Below are 26,658 nucleotides of genomic sequence, written 5' to 3' on the forward strand. Positions count from 1 at the left end.
ATGAAATAAAACAAACTAATTTTCCAAAAGTTTTTTTTTTCGTTTTTCGTTGTAAAAATATTTTCATATGTTATTTTGTTCAGTGCAATCTAAGTTCTCAAAATGCAACACCTTATGCTACACAAAATAGACTAGTTCCCTCAGCTTTTAAGAGGCAAAAAATAATATTGATATCCTTAGAAAGGTGAAATTCTACGCTATAACGTTTACATCGAAATGTTTTTCCGTATGTCTGGTAGTTTCATAGTAATGGTCTATGAAAGAATTATAATGAAATAGAGAAAACTATTTTTATACATAATTTCATATTTAAATATGGTGGCAACGTATAAGAACGATATTAACTTAACCCTTTCACTGTGGAAGGCGACGGAAAAAAAATTCCCTAACCTGCGAATGTCGATTATAGTCGACGTGTTAAAATTTGTCTGTATCTTGGGTTTGTCGATTGTAGTCGCCAAAGGTTTTCTGTGTGATTTCGATTGTTTATCGAAAACAATAGAACACAAACAAAAATGAACGGTACAACTTTGGCGACTACTCTCGACAAAGCCAAGATACGGACAAACAAATTTTAACACGTCGACTATAGTCGACATTCGCATGTTAAGGGAATTTGGTTCTGTCGACAAAAGTCGACTTCCTCTGTGAAAGGGTTAAATGATCTGAATCATACATTACCTTCAATTTGGCACCAGAACGAAGCTTGTTATCTCAGTTTTGTGGTAAGATATTACCATTTAAGCATAAATGGACGTGGTCGTGTGTCCGCCATATTGATGTAATTTCAGGAGGTTGTCCAACTACAATTTTTGGCGATTTTTTCTTAGAAGTCTCAGTGTGTTCCAAAGAATTAAAACAAATATTAGCTTTCAAAATTGTTTTCCCCTCTGGAGCCATTTTCAGGCTTAATTTTCCTATACCATCATAAGGAAAACAGCATGTGGCTTTTATTTTCTATAATTCTTACGCGCTTATACTCTGATAATTCTTGTATCTCGTAGAATATTTTTATGTGTGCAATGCTTATACACATTGACATACACACATACAGCAAGAAAACGATGACTATACAACAAGAGGGAGGGAATCATACTGTTATGTCAGCAATTATTTGTGAAGAATTATGGTAGCAACTTTCGTCGCCTCCGGTAGGGTTGCCCACAGGCACCCTCCTGCTGTACTATATTCTTAAGATTGTGATATCATCGCTCGTCAAAAATATGAACAACGTGAAAGTGGTTACTTCACATAAAATTGAGCGATTCAGAGTTCGAATTTAATAACAAAAGTTCAGTGCACGACAGAACAATATCAAAGCGAATTATGTATAAGCTCTCCTTTAACCATGCTCATCGACAAACGATTCCTTCAGTTACTCCAGAATAATCTGAATAGAACAGAGAATAAGACTAATAAGAAGAAAACTTGTCGGACATTTAACGTCCGGTTTTGCGGTCATACCGGATACCGGACAAGGTCAAAAACAGAACAGTTCGGTAAACTACCCTAGTCTCTGGGTTCCGACATCATGTTAGAGGTTAAGATTTTGAAACGGACAGACCTTGCCTTTCAGCTTGCCTCAACAATCCAGTTGCTGAGGCTACTCTAAAAAAAAAAAGTCCATGCCCACACTGGGAATAGAACCCGAACTAGCAAAAGAACTCAACATTTACCTACTGATATGTTCTTTAGCTTAAAATAATAGTAGTGGAAACAAAGCTTACAATTATTCATAGACTATTCGTCCTTGTACAAGAAGTTGAATCACGCGTACTACAACATAAAAACAATTGTTTGACCTTACCGTCACGAGGTACAGCGGCTGAGAGAACTACAGAAGTAGTCCAAGCAAAAGAGTTGAAAAACGTGAACGGATATGAAAAAGTAAAACAAAGAAATTCAAATCAACACCAATAAAAATAATTAAACTTGAAAGATTAATCGATTTGAACTTTAGAAAATGCATACGTGATTAGCGAAGTTCATAACTAGTATGGTCTATTCCTAAAGCAAGTATTATCTGATGACCCCTGGAGAGAGAGCCGTAGACAAGCTAATATATAAATATTGGCAACTCTTATAATTACAAACGTTTCTAATTGATTCATCATAAAAGCTGTCATAACAAGGATTTTAAAGCATATATCACACCAAATTGGTGACGAACACAAGGATCTCTGTGTGACCTTGATAGTAGTTGTTTGCTGATTTTGGCCTTTACCAGCTAAGAATATTATAATATAGTTTCATGTATACATATAAAAGTGTGTATATACATTAAAGTTAACATTTCGTCGACCTTTAATTTCAATTCCTATTCTACTGCTTCTATAAATAAATACATAAAATTTAAATGTTTCTATTATTATTATTATTATTATTATTATTATTATTATTATTATTATTATTATTATTATTATTATTATTATTATTATTATTATTATTATTATTATTAACAGTAATATTGTACACGTTCTTAGCACGGAGAGAATAAGGTTTATCATATTTGAAAATAAAGAAACGTGTGAAATAAATAAATAAATAAATAAGGAAAAGCAAACATTTCGGCGTTATCTTTGTCAATTCCCGGACCAGCTGACATGTTCCTTCTTGCCTAAACTACGTTTAAATGTCATCAATCACCTTGGCGATTCCGTGAAATATGAATTCGATACTAATATAGGTCAGTTTTAATATGTTATTTTTCACCCTCTCCACCTTCTTCCCGATGACGATGGGGGTTAAAGTCAGACTTGAACGGCGTCGGATTGGTTATTTTGGACCTGCTATTCCCCCGTTCTATTACGATGAGGACATAAGTTTGACGTAAACGGCGTCAGGAGTGTCACAATTCATCTCAGTGACACCAAAAATATACGTCACATCGGATGTTTATGCTCTCCCTTTATGCATATATTTTAACCACTCTGCTAATCTCCTCAAGCCGAAACTCGAAAAACGGGTAAAGCAATGAGTAAAATAAATACAAAAAAAGGCAGAGCAATAAAATCGGCGTTACCCCTGTCAATGTAAGTGATATAAATAAATAATGAAAACTATGAATTTGATCCGTCTGAAGCTCCCTCATGGCTATATGGTTTGTATACGCGTTTCTGACGAGGAAGACTCGGGTTCGATTACCAGTGGCGGCTCATGAGGTTCGAATCCCCTGTTAAGCTATAAGTCCACGTCTCATACAATGTTGATGCCACCATTAATATCCGTCGTCCATACTTATCTTCTTTTGTGAACACATTTTCACTCTCCAAACCTGACCCTCTGCCCAAATTTTAAAAAAAGGACTTTGTGCGTCCTTTTTACCTCTGTACAAAATTTGGTGGCTCCAGAGCACTTCTTACTATGCAAAAGTCTGATGATAGACACTGACACTCACATTATTTTATATACGAGGTGCATGTCAAAAAAAGCGCCAATAATTTTTATGCGGGGGTGGCAACACTGATGAAATTAAGCAGGAGAATGCCCTAGTATTCTGTGCTTGCCACAGAGATAGAATCGTCCCAGTAGAGATGCGAGTAGCAGTAAGGTGAAATGGTTGTCGTAACACAAAATCCCGCCAAAGATGAATTGAGGTGTCATATGATTTCTGAATGCCACAGGGCAAAATGCAGCTAATATTCGTCAAGAGTTGTGTGTCATTTACGGACCGACAGTAATCAGTGAAGGAAGGGTGAGACAATTGTACAGAGAATTTCGGGAATGGCGTTCAAATATTCATGATAATGAGCATTGCGTGAAGCCTAGTGTTCAGACGGACGATCTGATGGAACATGTTTACAAGAAATTGCGATGTAATCGCCGGTTCGCAGTAACTGAACTTGCCAAAGTTTCCAGAAGTGCCTGCGAAAAAAGTGGATCAAATTGACTAACAACCTGGTTAACGCAAACTGTGTGTGAGGTGGGTATCAAAAATTCTGACAGACGCTTACAAAGAGCAAAGAATGAGAGCCATACTTGATATTTTAGTCCGCTGGGGAAAGGACAAGGTTGACCTATTTTCTCACATAGTGACGGTGGACGAAACCTGGATATCGTGCACAATAGGGAGTCGGAGCAGCAGTCAATGCAATTACGGAACGTTTGCTCTCCTAAAGCGAAGAAATTCAAAGAAACAACATCAGTTCACAAAATCAAGACAATCGTGTTTTGGGACCAAAAGGATATGATTCTTGTGGAATTCTTGGAACCAGGAGAAACAATTACAGGAGATGTGTATTGCCAAACACTGAATAATTTGCAACATGCCATCCAAAATCGGCGGAGAGGAATGGTACGCTGTGGAATTCTTCCAATCCATGACAACGACCGCAGACACAGCTGCTTCTACTGTTACGACAATTCAAAGATTTCAGTGGGAACTATTCAATGATCCCTTTTACAACACCGACTTAGCTCCCAGCGATTTCTTTCTTTTACTTCACTAGAAAAGTGGCTTGCATCGAAGGGATTCAATGACAGTGAAATGCTCAAGGCATCAGTTCTGAACTGGCTGCACTCTCACGCGGCTGATTTTTACATAGAGGGTATACAGATGCTTGTGCCACGCTACCAGAAATGTCCAGCTGTTCATTGTTGCTACGTCAAAAAATAGTCAAGCTATGTGCTTGTATATCAATCGCAATAAATTTCTTCTGTTATAATTTTTGTTGTCTTTTGAAAAATATATCCCTTTTTAGACATGTGTCTCGTATATAAGTATAGATTATTAGCATTGACCGAAAAAAAAATGTGCAGAGATGAAACATAATATAGCCGTTGATAACTCTCATTGAGATGAAGAAAATAATGTGAAATGAGTAAATCCTCATGCGTAGTTTAAGAAAGTACTGAGGAAAACAACTATCCCTAGTAGCAAAGACAACTTGCAAACCGCTTGCTGTAAGCTTGAATTGCAAGTCTGTCAAGCTTGCATCCAGCTTGATTGGAAAACGTGCAAGCATTCCGCAAGCTGGATTCCAGTAACTAAATTACATGGGGGGCAACTTTGCATTCGGTGTTTCATTCAAGCTTGACGAAAGCTTTTTACAAGTGAAGTCAAGTTAATAGCCAATGAACGACTAATGATGCTATGACGCTCTGCGAAGGTTCTAAAGCATCACTTGCAAGTTCAACAAAAGGCAAATTGTATGAAAGCGTGTATTTCAAGTGCAAGCGTAGAAAGCCAAAAGCCAGGCACGTGCCAACTGGCCGAAAGGTTTCTTGCTACTAGGGATTATTTTTATTAAAAAAAACAACTTAAAATTGATTCCATACGATACCCTTCTATTTATCCTAATAATAGAAGGCAAATATCTCAGTCGTACGTACGAAAGAACGTTGAATCGTACGTAGAAAAGGACAATTTATTTTTAATACAATATCACATGTAATATTAATTCTCTTTATCACAAGTCTTTTAAGTATTTAAAGAAATCCAATTTTTATCTTAAATGGCCCAGTTACAGGGTTTTGTTCCCTCGTAATCTAGAATATGTGATGCTAAGAACGTGCCAATTGCTAAGATTGAATTCTAAATTGAAAGCACACTTATACAATTGAGGAATATTCAGTTTTCCTTTGATATAAATGATTCAACAAAAATCTTCATTCTTATTAATGCTGAATTTCATACTAAAATTTTATATAACTTGTGGCAATGCTGAATTGATTTGACCATATATAGAAATTACATACACCCGTTTTGGCTAGTAGACAAGATTTTTTGCTCTTCTCATGGATTCCCGGTTCATAATTATTAGGAAGATAAGTTATTTGAGGAAATATCTAACTTCTTAATGGTTGAGCAGAATGTGCTTTGAGGCAATAACCCGATACCAGGTCACCACTGTCCACACATAATAGAGCTACACAAAATTTGTATGGTGGCTGGTGTATGAAAATTAATACTACATGTATATGAAAATTAATTATTTCAGATGTCAGTCGAAACGCTTGAGTGCATAAATAAGAAATTATAGATTCATATATGTTAAACGAAACATGAGTATTTTCCATTTTGTCATAATTTCAATATTATTCGCTCTCCTTCCGGGTAGATTTATGCACAATTTTCACTCCATTTGAAACGTATCGTTCTATTTATTAATTCATTTACAAAGTTTCATCTGGATATAATTCATTGCATATACTTATATTTAAAAAACATTCAAAGTACAGTTACTGACTGAAATAACTATATAAAAAGGAAACATTAAATTTTACTTAGAACGCTAAGTGCCTTGTATGCAAGGTGTGGTCAAAAAGTGTGGTGAATATAGCTGCACAGTGTCATCTATCGATGTTCTATCTATTTCAACTATTTAATAGTAAACCGTGTAGCCTAAATCTTTGGTACAGTCAGTGTCGACTTTGAACGAGTTGTGATATGTTAATTGGCTTCCAAAAACAGAAGATTGTGTACATTTTAAGAGTGTCTGTCGCGCGCCAACATTAAGTTTTGTTCTAAGCTGCAAAAAATGTGCCAATAAAGATCACGAAATGTCAAAATCAATGTATTGCGATGAAGCGGTGACATTGAAGACTGTTTACAAGTGGTATGAGTGATTCAAAAGCGGCAAGGAGTCGGTTGAAAACGAGCAACGATCGAAACGTCCTCCGAAGTCAAGAACAGATGAAAACGTGAAAAAAAAGGGGCACAAATTATTTGTTCAAACAGGTCAATGACTATTCGAGAGCTTTTCGTATGGGTCTGTGAAAAGCATTTTAACCGTGGATTAAATAGGCAAGTGGCATTCTTCTTCACCACGAAAACGCCGCGTGCTACACCTTGCTTTTGATCCGTGAGATTTGGCCGGAAAAAGTGTTCCTGTCCACATCCAACTTACTCACCAGATTTAGTACCATGAGGCTTCTGTCTCTTCCCAAAAATTAAAATCGTACTTAAAGGGAAACATTTTGACACCATTTCTGACATTGAGAACGCCATGACAGAGCAGCTGAACGCTCTTCAAAAAGAAGCCTTTCAGAAATGCTTCAGTCATGAATTCAACATTGAGATAAGTGCATTGCTAGCCAAGGACAGTACTTTGAAGGAAATTAAATCAAATTCCATAGTAAGCTTATATGTTTGTTTCTAATAAAATGATTCACTGTACTTTTTGATCACACCTAGTATGCATTAGAAGTAATATATGAGTACTACACTAAGAAGTGTGTGTACCACAGAAGTATGTGTTTTACCATTAAGAAAAGACAAATAAACAAATATTTCCATATAGAGCACTTAGGTGCATAAACAAGTAAATAATAATACCTTCCATTAGAATAAAAGCTATCAACTATTAATGGTAACGAACGATGTATCTTTTAAAGCCACAAACATTAAATTTCCTCGAGTTTGTAGAAACCTACGCGTGATAATATACCATCAAACATGTCATTTTGCCTTGCTTAATATGGTAAATAGTTGGATACATATGCTTTATCTTTGGACCATCTTATATGAAAATTAATCGTAATGAGAAACTTGATGAAGATATACTTCAGTATGAGTTTTATCTTAATAGTTGAGGTGGTTCTAGTAGAGCACAAATTTTTGGGTTGACACCTATATGAGGATTACATTTACTCATATCATTTTAATGTTCAACTCGCTGATATCCATAGATTGTTATGTACGCAGCCATATAGCCAGTAAGTTGTTCTAGGATGGATCCATGAATTTTTCAGGAGGACCGGACTTTTTACATACAACAAACGAACTAAAAGTTTATTTGGACAATACGAAAGAATCAGTAACTCATTTTTAAAATTTTCCCATAAAAAAACGGAAATTTTAGCTTTCTTGACTTTTTAGTATTTTCTTATTCAAGTGTCTCTTCTGCTTTCCTGTTGTGGATTCTACAAGTAAATCAATAAAATGTGTTTACAACATTAAATGCTTGTGGGTCCTATGTTCAGTATTGAACTGGCTACCCCTGATTAATTCTCAAATTGGCATTGTTTTGTTGCCAGCAAATGTAAATTATGCAACCCACCATATCACTGATGTCTTGTTGGTCGCCTAACAATGGTACACAGTGTCTGAAACTTATACATCTTGTCATAAGTGTTTTACAGGTTGCCTAAATTCAAATTGGAAGGCAGGAAAACATAGCATAATCAAGAATCAGATACACGACCATTTTTGCTTCGGTACAAAATTTATTTTACATCTCTTCTTCGTTCGCAAAACAATCTATTCTGAGCTTTAGATGATCGCTAACCTAATATGAGTTCAGTTTACAAAATTAAAGTCATAAATAATAATTATGTGCATGATGTTAGTTTAAGATGGTAGTAAAAGTTCCGTATTTACAGAATTCTTACTTTCTTTAGCCTTCTGTTATATCTTATCAAAATGCTTGAAATGAGAAACTCTTGGACTTTAATTTTCTCACCTTTGAATTTGAACGGCCTCAATAAATGTTAATAAAGTTTTAGTTTATTCATAAATAATAATGAAATTTTATTTTATTAATGATTTTTAAATGATAATTTTGTTTCACGAAAATTATTACATTTTCACAACAGTTATTGCTAATATTTTTATAGAGTTTAACGTTCCATGAGCGTGCACCGAAAGTAACAATTTTTTTTTTCAGTTTTTTCTTCAGAATACATAATAAAATGTAAATTATCTTGTTATAAAAGGATACGAAAAGTCCCAGATACTGTTGTTTCTTCACTAATCTAAAACATACTTCTTTAAAAGCTCATAATTTCCTAAGGAAAAAACCTGTGGAAAAACTAACTTCTAGAAGCCGTTTTTTTCGAGCCCTTGTATCTTTTCTGAGCAGTCAGGAAAAAAAAAGTGTGGTGAAAAACTCTTAAATAAATGTTACGAATCTTTAAAATGTGTGCAAAGGCATTATTAAGGATAAGAAAGAAACTCAACACTGCTCAGTATAAATGAAATGAAATATTTCAATTCAACGTCCCACGATTTTGATCTGTAGCATAAGGAAGATGGATGATTAAGGCAAACGAATGATGACGAAAAAATTGGCGGAATAAAAATGTGGGAGGAAACGGGATTACCCCGATATAATACATGGACACGATGTTGTCAACCACAATCTTACTTGACTGGGAATCGAACCAATGCTCACTATAAGGAACAAATCCATAGAGAAGGAAGAACTGTCAAACAGTGCTGCCAAACGTACAGTACTGACCGTGCAGATACGGTAATTTGTTCTTTTCGCACGGTATACGGTCCCATCAATTGACTGTTGCATAATGTACAGTCTTATTGAAATTTTGTAGCAATATTTAGATTTAAGCAAAAATAGGTTATTATATTCTGATATGATTTATATTTCCCAATTACTACTAATTCAAAACTCGTCTCAGTTTGTTTTGTGGTGCTTAAGGGGATGACTTTTCTTTTATCGTTTAATAAAATAAGTAAAAGACCGATAAAAAAAATCCCTCGAAAGAGAATGCCTGTGTTTTAACTACCCACTGCACTCATTATAACGAATCCACGTGTGAAAGATTTACATCATTCCAAAATATGTTAAATTATATGATAACTTGTCTTCTGTATAGTTCGAAAATAAAGTCATATTCAACAAAATGGCGATGACCATTTTAAGGATGAAGACATAAACTTCAATTTTGACGATTGATAAATTGATGAATGTTCTTTTCCTGTAAACTTCCCATTCTGCAAACTAATATTAATATTGCATTCTAAAACAATAAGTTTCGTTTCACAGTGTGAAACTATGTGTTAGAACAAAGAAACGCTATTTTTTGAAAGCTTAAATTAATGCACTTGAAGATAATAATAAAAACAAAAACATTCGGATCATGTATAAGGGCATCAACGAATATAAGAAAGGCTATTAACCTCGCGCTTATCTATTAAAGAAAGCCGACAGAACAATTCTCATTGATACTGATAGCATTTTGCAAGATGGAAAGATTTGTTTAACACGCAACCAGAAACTAATGTTCGTAGAGAAAATGAAATGTATATAACAGAACCGTATATTCCAAAGCCCAACCAAACAGAAGTAGAGAACGCTATAAAGAAATCATAGAAACATAAATCTCCGTATGTAGACGAAATTCTTGTTGAGTTAATTTTGCTGGAGAGGAAAAATTGTAGAACAAGATACACAAACGCATTCTCTTTATCTGGAACAAGGAGGAATGACTACAAGAGTGGAAAGAATCAATCATTTTTCCAAATTGATTCTTTCGAGAAGTCTTTCTTCTGTCAACATCCTATAAAATCCTCTCAAACAATGTTATCAAGATTGATCCCATACACAGGATGATGACATTATTGGAGATTATAAATGTGGATTTAGGCGAAATCGATCAACTATCGATCAAATATTTACCATTTGAGAAACGCTTAAAAGAAAATGGGAATGTATAACCTTGGTACATCAATTATTTATTGATTTTAGAAAGGCCTACGACTCGATTAGGAGGAAGACCTTGTTTAATTCTAACAGAATTCGGAATGCCGAGAAACGAGTTAGATTAATTAAGATATGTTTACATGAATCCCAGAATGAATAAAGTCCGAGTAGGAAAATTCTTGTCCACGAGCTTTCACGTCCAGAATGACCTGCAACAAAGAGATGTGTTTTCGCAACCAGGGCATAGAGCTGAATGGTATTCAGCAGGTTACGGCGTATGCTGATGATATAAATCTGATAGGAGAACAATTAAAAGAAATGCAGAGGTTTCATTAAACGCTTGCGGGGGCATCGGTTTAGAAGTAAAGCACAGAAAACTAAATATATGGAAATTCGTCGTGACTAATATGGCAAATTATTGATATGTCAAATTTTCAAATAATGCTTTCGAGAAAGTGGGTACTTTCAAATGTTTAGGATCAATATTAACAGACCAAAATTATATCCACGAACAAAATAAATGTTGACTGAAAGTGGGGAATTCGTGTTGCTATTCAGTTCAAAATTTTTCGTCTTCGCAAATTCTGACGAGGAATTTGAAGCTTAACACAAAAAAAAATTATAATCATGCATGTTAGGTTCTATTGTTGCGAAACGTGGTTTCTTATCTGGAGGAAGAACGCAAACTGAAAGTACTTGAGAATAAAATCTTGAAGCGAATATTCGAACCCAAGAGGAACATGAGTGGGAAATGGCGAAAATTTCATAACGAGGAACTGCATAATTTAAACCGTTTACCGAACGTTGTTAGGATCATCAAAGCTATGTAAAAGGCTCAGGTGGGTTCAAATGGGTTTCTACTTTCTTTCATTAGCCACAATGAAAGTAGGAACGCTTTCAAAATTTTAACTGGAAATTCAATCGGAAAACATACAAAGTAAACACTAGATCGGTTGGTTAAAGAAAAAAAAAGTCAACGGAGAACTTTTGTGAACGCTATATTGAATCTTCGGGTTGCATAGCCATAGAGTTAGTTAGTGTAAAACTACGGTAGACTTTCAAACGCTGCGAATTCAATCCTCAAAGTTGAAGTAGTATATCCATAACTACAGATTGCGATAGAAGAAATAAGACCAAAGGTGGAACCTGATCGTCGGACGCTGAATCTTTGTCAAAAAGGAGCTTAACATTGAAACTGGAAGTGCTAATTGATGTCTATCACTTCTTGCAATAAATGAATAAAATCAGAGATGAAACGTATCCTATCTGGTACTGAATACATATCAAAAAACTACTTGTCGCTATCTACAGTACTTCGGTTTTAACCATTATGCTAACCACTATGTTGTAACGGAAAAATCGTATATTTTTTACCACTTTCGATTTCAACAGATACACAAAAGTCGAGACACACTTATTCTTGGGACGCTGAATTTGTGTAAATAAATAAACTTGTCTCAAAATTTCTTCCCGTTTTCGCACTATGTAAATAAGTATTAAAACCGGAAGTACTAGTAGATTTACCACTTTCGGTTTCGGTGGAGTTGCGATGGTGATGATATGTTCTCTTGGGAATCTGAATCGATTGTTAAAAACCGCTTGTTGGTATTTTCTTACCGTCCTTGTTCTATGACAATAAATGTTAAAACCGGAAATCGTTGATTTCTACTACATCAGTTTTAAATACAAGATTAACGAAGACGAAACATATTTTTGAGACATTGAATCGATTGCATAAAACAGCTTCTTAATAACTCTAATCGCTTTTGCTCTATCGAAAACAATATTGAAAACGCGGGTACTAGTAAATTTTAGCCACTTTCGGTTTCCGTGAAGTGTGGTGGGTAGTGATATATCCTATTGAGAAGCTTAATTGATTTGTAAAAAAAAAAAAAAAAAAAAAAAAAAAAAAAAAAAAAAAAACTTCTCGACGTCCATTACAGTATCTGTTCTATGGGGATCAACGTTCTAGCCGAAAATGGTTGATTTCTTGATTTCTTGATTTCTTGCACTTCTGCTTTAAGGTTGGTTTAAAGGGACAAGTTTTGCCGATAGATGTCACTACAGTCTTCCTATCTCTATCATATATTTTTTTTACCTTTCACGAAAATTGCAATTTCTCTTACAAATTTCGACCTAGAGACTTCAAATTTTTAGAGAAGGAACTTCATAACCTGTCGAAGGCAACAGGACAGTCCGTGCCGATTTTTTGTTAAGAATTTTCTTCATTTTTGAAACAGTTTCATTGTTAAAGGTTTGGATATCCATTTCAACAATCAAGCCATTTCAGCAATGAAGAAAATTCTAAATAAGAAATCGGCACGGATTATTGCCTTTGATAGATTATGAAGTTCCTTGTCTAAAAATTCCAAGTCTGTAGGTTGAAATTTATAACAAAAATCGTGAATTTTCGTGAGAGGTAAAAAAGACATGAGAGAGATACGAAGACTATAGTGACATCTGTCGGCAAAACTTGTCTCTTTAGACCAACCTTAAATACAAATGTTAACGGAGGAGATGGAACATATTCTTGAAACGCTGAATCGATTGCAGAAATCCGGATCTAGATATATTTTTACTGTTTTTGGTCTATAGGGATCAACATTGAAAGTGGAAATGATTAATTTCTACCCCTTTGGTTGGAATAGAAATTTATCAGAGAAGATGAAACCTATTTTTGGGATGTCGATTTCTAAAAGCAGCTTCTCGATATCTTTTACCGTTCTTGCTATATGAAAATCAGTATTCAAGCCGGAAGTACTAGTAAATTACAACCACTTCTCATTTCCGTAGAGTTTTGCGGGGAGTGGTGGTATGTTGTCTTGAGAAACTGAATCGATTGCAGGAAAGTGTTTGTTGCTATCTATGACCGTTTTTGTTCTATAGTGGTAAACGTTGAAACCGGAAATGGTTACTTACAACCACTTCTTGTTTTCGTAGAGTGTTGTGGATAGTGATGATATGTTCTCTTGAGAGCTGAATCGATTGCAGAAAACCTCTATTACCGTTTTTGTTCGTTTTGGATTAATGTTGAAACCGGAAATAGTTGATTTCTAACACTTCTGGTTTGAATAGAGGGTTAATGGAGGAAATGAAACCTATTCTTCGGACACTGAATAGATTTTTTTAAAAATATTAATTAATGTTGAAATGTTAGGATTAATGTTGAAACCGAAAATGGTTAATTTGTACTCCTTTTGACTTCATTAGAGGATTAACGAAGGAGATGGAACCGATTCTTGGGACTTTGACTCGATTGAAAAAAAAAAAAAAAAGTTCCTCTATATCTTTGACAGCTTTTGCCCTTTAAAATCCAGCAATGAAACAGGAAGTAATAGTAATTTATAAACACTTCCGGTATCGATAGAGTGTTATTAATAGTGATCATGTGTTATCTTGGGCATGTGTGTGATACTGCTGAATCGATTGCACAAAAAAACGCTTGTTGCTATCTTTTACCGTTTTTGCTCTGATACCTGTTGACACACAGACAGATGGACAGACGGGCGGACGGACATAGTCGTTCTATAAGACTTCCGACACATTTACGTATAGCATAGTTTGGAAGTCTAATAATTCTCATAGGTCCGAATTCTCCATTACTTTTACTTTATCATGCATAATTTCAAAGAAAATAATAACAAGTCTTCATACAGTGAGACAAAATAGTTGTAAATGTTTAAAAAGGAAACAGCTTTCCTAAGAAATATTATTGTACAAATCCTCCGAAGGATAAAAACGTCCATTCTTATCTCATGAACGGTTCTTGCATTTTTTGAATCTGACAACGCTACCGACAAGTGATTTTCAATCCATCGTATGCTGGGCCATGGACTGCCATTCTATTCAACGGATGGCGATATCTCTTGCTTGTTGCTTAGCAACCGGAAAAGAAGAAAATTTAGCATGGCTAATGAGAACTTGCAGCAGGTAGATTGGCAGAAATTAAATACTGTGTGTACGTAAGCGTTAATGTATTTTATGTCTCTCTGAGGTGGCAACTGAAGCTGAGTATTTTACTCTTTTTATGCTTTACGATCTCTGAACGCTTTACGAAGACTGCTGTTGGAATAATGTTGTATGATTTGATCAGAATCTCAATGCTTTTAGCATATAAAAGATAAGCTTATTTTGCAAACCGTCAAGGCTTGCAACACGGTTAGCACTTACTGCCACTGTATTTGTTAGCCCATCTTAAAAGTATGATCTATATCTTTCATTCTTCAAAAGTAGGTAAATAACATGTAATTGATCATTCTTTAATTGTGAAATACGATTTCAACATGTAAACGCACACAGATCCTACCTTGGACCAAGTAGATCTACATATACCTGTGTAAGGAGTCTGTCGATTTCATTCTTTTTTTCTTTTTTTTCTTTTTTCTTTTTCTTTTTCTTTTTTTTTTTTTTGTCTTATGTTTATAAATTTTATTGACTGATTTCAATAAAAAGAAGGATATTCTCAATCCAACTCGTTAGATATATATGGTGTGAGTGTGTTCACGAATAATTTTAACATAGATGAACCTATCTTGATGGTTCTGCTTTTGTTTGAAAAAGTATACCTTCCCGATGGTCCTATATAAATTTATTCAGGGTCTGATAGTAGTCTTTGAAAACACCTCAACGAATGCTGTGTAGAAATGTGTTAAGATATTTTGTTGAAAAGAGGTTTTATAATTATTTAGAAACAAACCTTGAAATCTTTATTATATTTAAATAACACGGTAATTGATACAAGTAAATTGGATAGTTATTGACCGAATGCCTCAATCATGTTTTAAACAAACATTATTTCATTTGTATGTGAGCCTTTCTACATTCTAAAGTTCTACTTAATTTAGATAACTATATTAGAATTGCTATGCACGGTACAAGCAAGCGAAAAATAGTTTTGTTTCCATATTACTGTACTACAACAAGAACAAATACTATACAACAATACTCGTATATACACAAACTTTCAATTGATTCATTGATTGAATTAAGTTTAGCGTTCCGTTCAGCAACGAGGCTAAATGACACGTGGACATAAGGCTTAACGTGGGATCCGAACCACATATGCCTCTGTCGGGAATAGAATCCAGGTCTCCCACGCCAAAGCCGCATAGCCACGAGGGAGCTTATAAACTTTCAAGTTCGATTATTTCCTTCTTTTTTTTCAATCCCCTTACAATCCTAATAATAGATCTGGTTGGAAAAATCTCGAAAAACTGCCAAGTTAAAAATCATTTAAAATTAATTATGGAACACACACACACACACAGAGAGAGAGAGAGAGAGAGAGAGAGAATACATTTCTGTGCTGAATGATAGCAGCTTGCTTTTGGCAGCTTTTATCCGATTCAAATTTCATATTACACGATATGATAGAGAATGTGACATATGTTTCAGTTTACCAAGCTATGTCCTGGGGTAACGATGTCAGTTTGCACCAGATAAAATGACTTGTTACGTAATTTTAAAATTATTATTATTATTATTATTATTATTATTATTATTATTATTATTATTATTATTATTATTATTATTATTATTATTATTATTATTATTATTATTATTATTATTATTATTATTAAATCCCTTTTATTTTCTCAGTGTATGCTAGTAATTATTCTTGTAATCTCTTGTAATTTTCTTTATATCAGTGATGCTCAACTTCTTCAAACTAGAGGTGTTGCAGTGTGCAAGAATAGAACTAAAAATTATTATTAAGTTATTGGTCATTATGTTGAGAATAATGATAGAATAATAATTGAGTTCAAGTTTTAGTAAGTTTTAATTCTAAACCATAATACCTTACCAAAAAAGTTTTTTTTTTTTTTTTACTTTTTTACTTATCCACACAAAAAAGATTTCGCGGGTCCTTGGACCCTCTGTAGTTGGCAATCACTCCTCTGTATAGTCAGCGGCCTCAGACTCTCTGGCGGGTATCGCAATTGCGGAATTTAGAGTCTGTATCTTCGCCACTGACAAATAGAAGCTTACTTACAGCAGGGTCTGCTTTTCCTCAATACATTATTTTCTCTAATTTTTTCCCGCTTCAATAAAATGTATACAAATAATCTTTCCTTTATGTGATAGTAAGAACAAAATCATAAGCATAAGCTACTAAGAGTACTATTTTAAGGAAATTTCCCCATTTCATCCTTCCTTTTTCAATTATCTCACGTCTCGGATCAGCCTTTCATAGAACAACGTGTTCATGCCGAGTTGAAATACGTATAAATTTTCCTGACTCACACAGGCATATCAGGGTTGGCCACAGGCCCGCAACCAGCCACAGAGGTTTGGGAGACTATGAATATGTTAGAGGGGGGCATTTTATTTTTAGTCATTAAAAATTATCTTACAAATAGCTAAACCGTGTTTTTGTATTAATAATAGCATTTTGTGTTAAGGTCTGAAGGGACCACGAAAAGTTTAGGGAGGGACTAGCCCCCCTAGACCCCCCTCTGGTTGCGGGTCTGGTTGGCAGCAAAACAATTCAAAGAGTTCTCTACAGCTCAGGCAGCAACAGTACATTTGCAATAAAAAGAACACCTGCAACCTTATTTTAAACGTCACTGAGCAAACAGAACTGCTGTGTGTGAGAGCAGCCAATCAGCGCGTTGTCCATTTGATCATCCACTGGAAGAAACAAACACATTTGTTTCTTGAATATATATATATATATATATATATATATATATATATATATATATATATATATATATATATATATATATATATATATATATATATATATATATATATATATATATATATATATATATATATATATAAAGTTTGCTTTTATATGCGGCATTACCAGGTTCCATTTAAAATAGTGTGTTGGTTTTGCTTTTTTCGTCTTGTTGAAGGAGGAAAAGTGATGGACGAAATACAAAAATTTCATATAATAAAATAAAAAATTCAACTTCATGTCAAAACTTTTTGTCAAGTCACTTTACATATTTTCTTTTTTTCTACTGTCTACTCGAAAAGATTTCGCAATTGGTTTACATTAGAACAAAATACTTACATGAATTCTCTGCTAATTGCTTCATTAAAAATGTATAATAAACTAGCTGATACTTCGTGACGGCCACTTATCACTTGAACACTCAAGTTCATGTTTAGTTATAGCTTCGGGGTCAAAGCATTTTTCTTTTCCTTCTTTTAATCTCTCGAGCAGTCGAGCCTTAGTTTTGATATCTTTGCCTCGGTCAAAGGTTACCAAGGCCATTCACTGCTTTCGGATTCTCAGTTTCTTTATCTGATAAATATGCAGAGGATTAGTGTCGACGAGGACTCTGTGGTGATTTCCTAGATGTAATTGGTATGACTTAAAGCTGCTACGAGGGAACGTTCAAAACAGAAAGCTTTTCGTATTTCCTGAATATGTAAATTTCTAGCAGCAGCATAGGTGGGGAAATTAAGGATCTTTCGCAGTTTTCTTAATATGCTCTTTAGATCTAAGACTTTATTAGTTGTTTTCTGGCCATATGGTTGGTGTACCAGAAGATCCAAGCTTGAATCGCCCCGGGAGCTTATCTGGTTCGGATCCCACATTAAGCTGTAACTGCACGGCTACTCGATGCGTTCGCAACGCGTTTTTATGACTCATGCGTACGTTTGGAATAGTTTTTAAATGTGGATGGCTAGTCACAATCCGCTGCAAACGCGAAAGGAATAAAAACGCTCAAAATACGTCGGCTCGAGCGTATTTGGTGCGTTTCGGAACAATGGACCGCTTGCTGTTTCGGAATCAGTAAAATATGTCTAAAGAAAGGGAAAAAAGAAAAGACGTGTTGCCAGGCAAGAGCATTTTTAGCAAGGAACAGCTGCTTGGAAGATGTTCTGTGCAAAGTGTTGGAACTCTGCTATTATTAAGTATGTGCGTGTATAATAAAAGAAAATTCACAAAAATACGAGGAAATTCCGAAGAATTAGCTAACCACAGAAAAAGCTATGTAACACAATAGCGTTATTTCTCATGATTCGTATGAATGATAATAAGGGTGTGGCAGTAAGGCCTGGAAACCCTAACTGGCTTACAGTATGATTTGTATGTATAACTCTGGCGAAAGTAAAATTACCGAGTAGCCATCTAGGTCGCTCTCACTGCGGGAGGTAACGCATCGGAAACGCACCCTCGTTTAGCCATACACTAAGACTACGTTTCATAACCTCACTACTGAAAGAGACGCTACATTTAAATCCAACCAAGCAAGATTCCATCCCATTGTTATCAAGATAAAGTGTAGTGAGACACGAAGAATGTTTGGTTGATATTGAAACAAGTAAGTTTCGTTTCACAGTGTGACACTAACATGGACTTCCTAACGCTGGTGATAAAATGTTGAAACCAGAAATGCTTAATGTACTACATCCGATTTCAATAGGGAGACAAAAGATAGAGATGGAACCTATTCTTGGGACATTATATATTTTCGCTGTGTCATCTAGTTTTTGTTTTGTAGAAATCCAATATAGAAACCGGAAGTAGCTTAATCTTCCACTCCCAGTTTCGAAAGACGGATAAGGTGCAGATGGAAATACTAGCGTCATTTCCGATTTTGCTTTAGGTAAGGGGGCAAGACTCTCCCTTTCCTACATAAGTAGTTCATCGGTTTTTGTTAGTATTTACTATACTATTGATTAGCCCTATCTACATAATTCAGGCTGAGGGGCAGCAATTACTCCTCCTGAACCCCTCCCTAAAAGATAAACCTGGATGGATGCTGAACTTATTTTCTTTAATACGGGGCAGCGGTGGCTCAGTGGTAGAGCGCTTATTTCTGGTGCATGGAGTCCTTGGTTCGATCCCAGCTCGCGCAAAGTGACCTTTGTGATGGACAAATACCGTATGCCTGGGTTTTCTCGGGATTCTCCCGTTTAATCCCACTTTCTTCATCACACCATTTCCTTCATTTCTCAGCATCACCGTCTTCTTTAGCTTAGCCGGCATAATCGAGGGATTCAAAACTTAAAGATTTCGTTTTTATTTTTTTTAAAATCCCACCATCTCCTGCCGTTTTTACTCTGTGGGTTTCCATGCTCTATGCTATTAAGACCGGAAGTGGTTAAATTAAGCTTTTAGCCTGAGTATTAAATTTACCGCTTTCCAAAAGTGGTCCAACAGATAACAGTATTAGTCATCGTATTACAAGGTTTCAAGTCTCGGACAGACATAGTCTAAGACAAGGTTTCATACTTCTATCACCTCCGCACTTACAGTTGGCGATGTGATCAAGGGCTTTTACTTGACATACCAGCTCTGGAACAACAGTCTACAGGTGCAAGTATATTTTCGCTCTGACCTTCTTAAGAAACTGGTCAAATATTCTCTTTTTAAACCACCTTCTGTTGCTAAGCGAAACTTCTCAACACTAGATGGCAATATAAAACCTCTTTTCGTAAAGAAATAAAAATAAAATGAAGACTTCTTTATTTCCCTTGCCTTTCTCTTGAGTTTCTTTTTGTAGTTACGTATTGGAGTTTGCATGAAGGGAGAGGGGATGGAGGTGCAGTTAAAATGAAGGAAACGAAACAGAATTCCAGAGTTCTTCAATACCACACTTCATATTCCGAATATGAAAAGATTCCTCTATAAAGGTTTTGGCTTCTCGACATTATAGGAAATCAGAATGCCTTTTATACGAGTTATGTTAATTGACGTGTACACGCAACTAGGCCTACTTGTCTAATGCATCCATAATTACACATTCCTTAAATACGTAGATTCCCTAATTACAATTCTCAACCTATTGAAATCTTGCGGTTTAACGTTCCACGATTATGCCCTTCAGGCTAAGGGAGACAGTGATTAAGGCAAGTGAATGATGGAAGAATTGGTGGAATGAGAATGTGGAAGGAAACGAGAGTACCCGAGAAAACTCACTTACACGATGTTGGTATTACGTTACTTGGATCCTTTATTCAATAACGATAGTGCAGTATCTTAGCAGTGATTTGTGTTCACATAGTTAGGAAGTGCTCGTTTACAGCTATGTTACTGCAGCAGTTTAATTACGAACTGTAACTCTGGGTTCTTATTCCAGGAATGGTGACTCGGTAGTGGGGTGCTCTTCTTCGGGTTTAGGATCCCCTGGTTCGAAGATAGGGTCGAGACATATCCCGATTTTGAAAAAAAAAAAAATGTGCCGTGTCTTGTTGTGGCTCTGTTGGACTTCAAAATGTCCCGACTTTCATATTTATTGATGAAGTTGTAACTATTATTATTATTATTATTATTATTATTATTATTATTATTATTAGTATTAGTAGTAGTAGTAGTAGTAGTAGTAGTAGTAGTAGTAGTAGTAGCAGTAGCAGTAGTAGTAGTAGTAGTAGTAGTAGTAGTAGTAGTAGGGAAGACTGTTGTACCTAGGAACACTTTTCCTAAAATATCGTAAAAGTGGTAATTAAATATGCTACAGAGGAAAGGGTTTATTTGGAATTGAAAGGTGGGTGCTTCATCCTTAATACCCATATTGTATTATGTACGTGGAACATTTATAAAAATAGTTTTTAATTAATTAACGCAATGACTCAAAATGTTCCAAGGTATATACAACGTGCTCTTGCACTTTGGAACAGCCATTGAGTACCTTGGAGCATAGTAAATTCTTTGAAGGTACTTTGAAATAAAACAGTTCAAGTTTGTGCAATTGTGTATTACGTGATCAATCTACAAAGTAGATATTAATGTTTAAACAAAACGAAATGAATGAAAGAAAAATAGAGCATAAAACTAGTACAGATAATGAATTTATAATTAGCAAAATATAGTCCTACTGTGAAAAAGAAAACAGTAACCAACTAACAAGATAAATTAGCAATAAATGAAGGGTTCCTGGTTGTTTCATTTGGATCTTTCCAAACAATGTCACATTGGTATGTTTCCCATTCATCTTTCTACTGCATACTTATATGCTAACTTTCTTACGTTTTCCTTCTCTAAATTGGATTGCATTCTGAACATATTTCGTATATAGTCCACCAAAGCAACTTTTTCAGACTCATTGAATACTTGTTTTACGGCGTAATTAATCATATATTGATAGCTTTTTTGTCCCGCAGGTTTTATATTTCTTTGGTTCTCCTGACAAGGTAGCCAAGCTTATATTATACATTTTCGTAGCTTCTCTAAATGACATTCTCTTGTTCTGATCTGCTGTGTGAACTGCATCCAAAGTCTCCTTCATTACTGTAGGTCGATTTTATTTCTTTTGTCCACCTTTGCTCCTAGGCATGGTTTAGGGTTACTGTAAATCAAGAAAACGAAAATCATTTGATGTAATTACAAGCCTAATGTATGTTCCAAGGTACACGATGCTTTTTTTTCAAGGTACACGAGGTGTGCTACGTCACTAAAAATAACCATCCCCCAACCCTACCATAAATTGCAATTAAAAACATGATGTGCTTATGCTTACTGAACAAAACAGCTTCGATTGTGAATTAATCCAAATTCGGTTGTCATGAACACACGAACTTTTCCACCTTTTTCTTGGAACGCAAAAATAGTGTTTGGGAGTATGTAACTACAATTTCACGTATAAAACGAGTCCACCTCACGCAGACACACTGCTGTTCAAACTGGAGACTTTGCTAACAGCGATCTTGCATGCGGCTATACGCAGGGTAGCTAACTTGAAGCACTAGGAAGAAAAAGGGAATGTTTCAAGGTACACTATGCTCAAGGTACAACAGTCTCTCCTATTAATATTAGTATTAGTAGGATTAGTATTTTCCACATTATTATAAACAGCTTTCAAAATAAGAGGAAATCTCACAACGGCAGACAGGTAGCAAAGTGCATGGCAACAAAAACTATAAGCTCCCTTTGAAATTGCTGAAGATCGATTTCTCAAGTCAGCAACAAGTAACCAGGAATATATATTTAATATGAGCAGCAACAGCAGTAGTCCTGGAAGTGGCAGCAGCTGAAGCAATAAGAACAAACGGTAGTGTTAAAATAGCAAAAAATGTTAACGTATTGGGATAATTAATTATTTATATTTTTCTTACTTTGCATGTATTTAGATACGTCTATACTTAGCCTACATACTGTTCACATAGGCCCTATTTTTATTATATGTTTTTTAGAGCCTATATGCTTTTAATTTCCTTCCTTTCCTTTTGTCAGTTAGATACATACGATTCACTCTTTACTATAGAAAGACTTAGATTACATTATTATGGAAAAAAGAAACGCTGATACCCCCTTGCCCCGAATAGCAGCATGAAGCGTTCCTACATATTGTTTCGGAAAGGTGGCAAAAAGCATGAAACATCTCGATATTTTGCCTTGGAAAGGTAGCAACTCTCGGAGAAGACCAAATGAATTTGTGGTGGAACCATCGTATACATAAGTTTTCTTGGGATTCTCCCGCTTCCTTCAACACTCACATTCCACCAAGACTCCCTATCAATAGTACAAGATATGTAAATACAATAATGATTGATATTTTGTAATTTATTTCATTCACCTGTGATCGATTTTGAGTTAAGACTGATTTCTTTCGGGGGGAGGGGGGAAGCCATGGCAACATTCTCCTTGAAGAGGAAAGCATGAATTTCATAAATAAGAATCACCACAAAGGGAAATAGCCACGGAGTTTTTCCATATTGATTTTCTCTAGAACTAGCAATAGTAACAACATCACAGAGAACTCTAGTCCTGAGAGAAATACAGATAGCTGCTTTTTTTTTATTCTATTCTTCGTCAATAAAAAGAAGAAGAAAAAGAAAACCGAAAAGTGGAGCAGGAACAAAAATGATCTTTGAGAGAACTGCGTGATATGCTTTCAAACGTGCTGAAGTCAGCAGCAACAGTGGTAGCACACAATTGTCCGTCTGTGAAGAAGGCTTTATCAACAGCACAGAAACGAGATTGAAAACTGACCGAAACTAGACGAGGACACAGCAACTCATATTAACAGTTGAAAAGGCGCTGTCTGTAGGCACTGTTGACAGTTACAAATTGGAAGGACACACGAGCTATATATAACACGAGATCTCTAAACAATATCCGCCGTCTAGTTCTTTATCATGTGAAAAAAAAAAAATGGCTTGGAAAAAACGAAAACGTACATTACATACACATATTTGTCCTCTACTTGTTTTTCACTCAGTTCAAGTTGTGATGTAAAATAGTGTTATTGTATGAATATGTTGTTAGGTTTTAAAGACAGATTCTATATGTGTTTCGAAGAAGGCGCCTTAAAATGTTTTGATTAATATCAATGCGTACGTGAGTCTGAATAGCTAGCTGACGGCATGAAAGAAGAGACACATCAACCGATCAAAAGGCATGACAAAACCAAGCCATAGAAGCAGTTCAGAAAATGCTTAGCGTTTTTTTGTTATTTTATTTTTTACATGTTCTGATGGTGCATGCAACTTCACACTAAAATGCTCATTCTCCAACACTTTTAATGTATTCCGAACAAGCAATAGGTCTACGTTTACACTCCAAGGATATATCGTGTCATATTCATTTACTGTGCTTTTGTAGCCAAAAGGATAACATACGTGATTTTTATGTTCATAATTCTAGGTTCGATCTCTGGTTGGGGCACTAATCGTTGGATAGTTGAGAAAGACCGGATTTTATAAAAGCCAGAAACCTGTATCTAGAAAAACTGAAAAATCGACATATCGGTTTTCTTCAAAACCGGTTCAGTCTTTCACACACACACACACACACAAAATCTAGTTTCAGTTTTCTTTAAAAACCGATACGGTTATTCACCGAAACTGTTTTCACTTTCTCCAATACTTTCAGAATTTTACTGATACCAATCAATTTTCTACAAAGACGATATATATATATATTTTTTTTGTAGTGTTCATTTCCAAACCACCGGTTTCGGTTTTCTAAAGATTGAAAACCGAAAAACTTGTTTTTGTGCCCACCACTAGACAAAATCCGATTAGTTGTTCGGATATCACTATATTTGAAACTATTTGTTGTCTCGTTATATCTCGAACGTTGTAAAGTTACGATCAAGTAATAAAAATGAAATGAACTCTTCACAGACGCCTCACAGTTGAACGCCTCACGATTATGCCTGTTAGGTCCAGGGAGACGATGATTAAAGCAAGTGAATGATTATGGAATGAAAAAGTAGAATGGAATGGAAAAGTAGAAGGAAACGGGAGTGCCCCGAGAAAACTCACGGACACTATTGTCCATCACAAACTTACTTGACTGGGATCGAACCTAGGACCCCACGCACCGGAGATAAGAATTGTACCACTGAGCCACCTAGCCCCCAAGTAGATAGTGAATCAAATAATATACACTGTCACTCTAGCATATTAAATGTACTTCCGATATAAGACGCTTTACTTCTTGTAGTATCAAAAAGCAAGAAAACACTTCTCGTGGCTATATGGTTAGAGTACGCGCCTTTGACGTAGAGGACTCGGGTTCGATTCCCCGTGGGAGCTGAATAATTTGGATCCAAAGTTAAGCTATAGCTATAGGTTCATGTCTCATATAGTCTCGGTACTGAACGAGACGTCAGACTACAAACCATCCAACCACAAAGCCAGAAAACAGACAAGGACAATGGTTGGATGATACTGTCAATAAAATGATGCTATTAACAGTAAATTCATACATAAGGCTAATCAGGGGCGTACGCAGGGGGTCCTGGGGCTCCGCCCCCCCGAAATCCCGACATTTTTGTAAATGTAGTCTAATTTTAGGGGCAATTTTAGAAATTTTCATATAATTTAGCCTCAAATTGTATTTGAACCCCCCCCCCCAAAACGCTTTAGACCCCTCCCGAAATAAATTTCTGCGTACGTCCCTGAGGCTAATTAACTCATACGTATTTCACATGTAGACTTAGTTTAATGGGTTAACGTTATATCTAATCTTACATTGTTTAGTAATTGTGGAAATTCAAATTTATGAACTTTCCATGTCGAAACATTCCAGTGCGAAGAGTTTTTTTTTTTTTTTTTTTTTTTTTTTTAAATTTCTGTCACTCCCGCTACTTCAACTGTTACGATTTCACACCCAACAATTAAGTTCTTTATTGCAAATTCACACAGAAAAACATGCTATAACAATAACTTCTGTTGTCAAGATAAACAAAAACCTTCTGTAATTGAATAAACTTAATTTGGATCTGTCATTAGTGCCATTACAATCTCGTAAATGCCCTTGCATAAACCACAGACATACATTCTAATCAACAAGTATTATATTATATCGTGCAAGAAAATCTACCCTTAGTATAAGAGCAAGTTTCACAAGTGACTCATGCTCTTAATAGTTCATCACCAAGCCAAAAATTGAAGCTAGATGTACTTCCTCCTACATGGCGCTAAGAGATATCTCTAGCGTGTATGGTAATTTGCAGACAAGCCGAAGGCTTGAGGAAAACAACCTAGTATTATTAATATTAAGCTATTAATACTGATCTAACACCTAAGTTGGTAGCTAACCTTATTTCTTCATTTCAATTAAAGTTTTATATCTTCAGGTGTAGATCTACTCGTGCAAGTCACCTATATCATTTAGTTTGGTATTAATGATTATTTTGTAACCAGTAGTAGATTTAGGCAGCTTGTGGAATTAAGCAATGTACAGCTGGAAGCTTCTCACCCACCACTACATTCAAGGGCGCTGATCCTGGGGAACAGGGCACCCCAATACATATGTGAGCCCCAGGTATTTTTCTGAATATATATTTTTATATGTATCTTTATTTTATATGTATTGTTATATGTATTTTTTTATGAATACACAGTATTCGGCATAGTTTGAATCAGTTTGTCTTAAAATTTTCATATATGCTTTCTTCGATCGTTTTCTACCACCAAACACACATCTGAATACCCCCTCCCCCAAGATACAAAGAAATCGGCGCCCTTGACTACACCCACTTTGTGATAAGTTGTCCTATTGATGGCATCGAGACGAGGCGAGACTTCTTATAGTCTAGCTTCCTCTCGGTTGACAAATAACGGTCTCGATCTCGGTCTCGAGTCCAAAATAACCTAATCGATATCTGTCGCATCTCGATTAACAGATGCTTGTCTCGACCTCGGTCTCGTCTCGTTAGTTTCGACATAAATTGTGTGAAAAAAAAATGGATGAGTACTATCGTTTTATAGCCTGTTATTTCCCTTTTTATTCTTCCAAACTATTCTATGCATAAGTATCGGCATACTACAGGGTGGCCCAAAAGAAGGTATGTAGTCCCGTACTGATCGGTCATGACATTTTATATCATTTACTTATTGTTATACATATTGATTTAGTTTC

The 26,658-nt window shown here is 35.4% G+C and overlaps 1 protein-coding gene across 3 annotated transcripts in view; it reads right to left on the reverse strand.

The window, feature by feature from the left end:
• LOC145687147 (tyrosine-protein kinase transmembrane receptor Ror-like) overlaps positions 1 to 26,658 on the reverse strand; it is a 396,459-nt gene that overhangs the window by 253,187 nt on the left and 116,614 nt on the right. The window contains exon 1 of one of the 3 annotated variants that reach the window (XM_081760612.1): positions 17,407 to 17,537. The exons of the other annotated variants lie outside the window; for them this stretch is intronic. Within the exon in view, the coding sequence (XP_081616738.1) occupies positions 17,407 to 17,431 (25 nt within the window). The 5' untranslated portion in view covers positions 17,432 to 17,537. Of the gene's footprint in view, positions 1 to 17,406; positions 17,538 to 26,658 lie in introns of those variants that run through there. 3 annotated transcript variants of the gene reach the window in all.

Source organism: Thermobia domestica, chromosome 1, assembly GCF_964235325.1.
Source record: "Thermobia domestica chromosome 1, izTheDome1.hap1.1, whole genome shotgun sequence".
Taxonomy (NCBI): Eukaryota; Metazoa; Arthropoda; class Insecta; order Zygentoma; family Lepismatidae; genus Thermobia; species Thermobia domestica.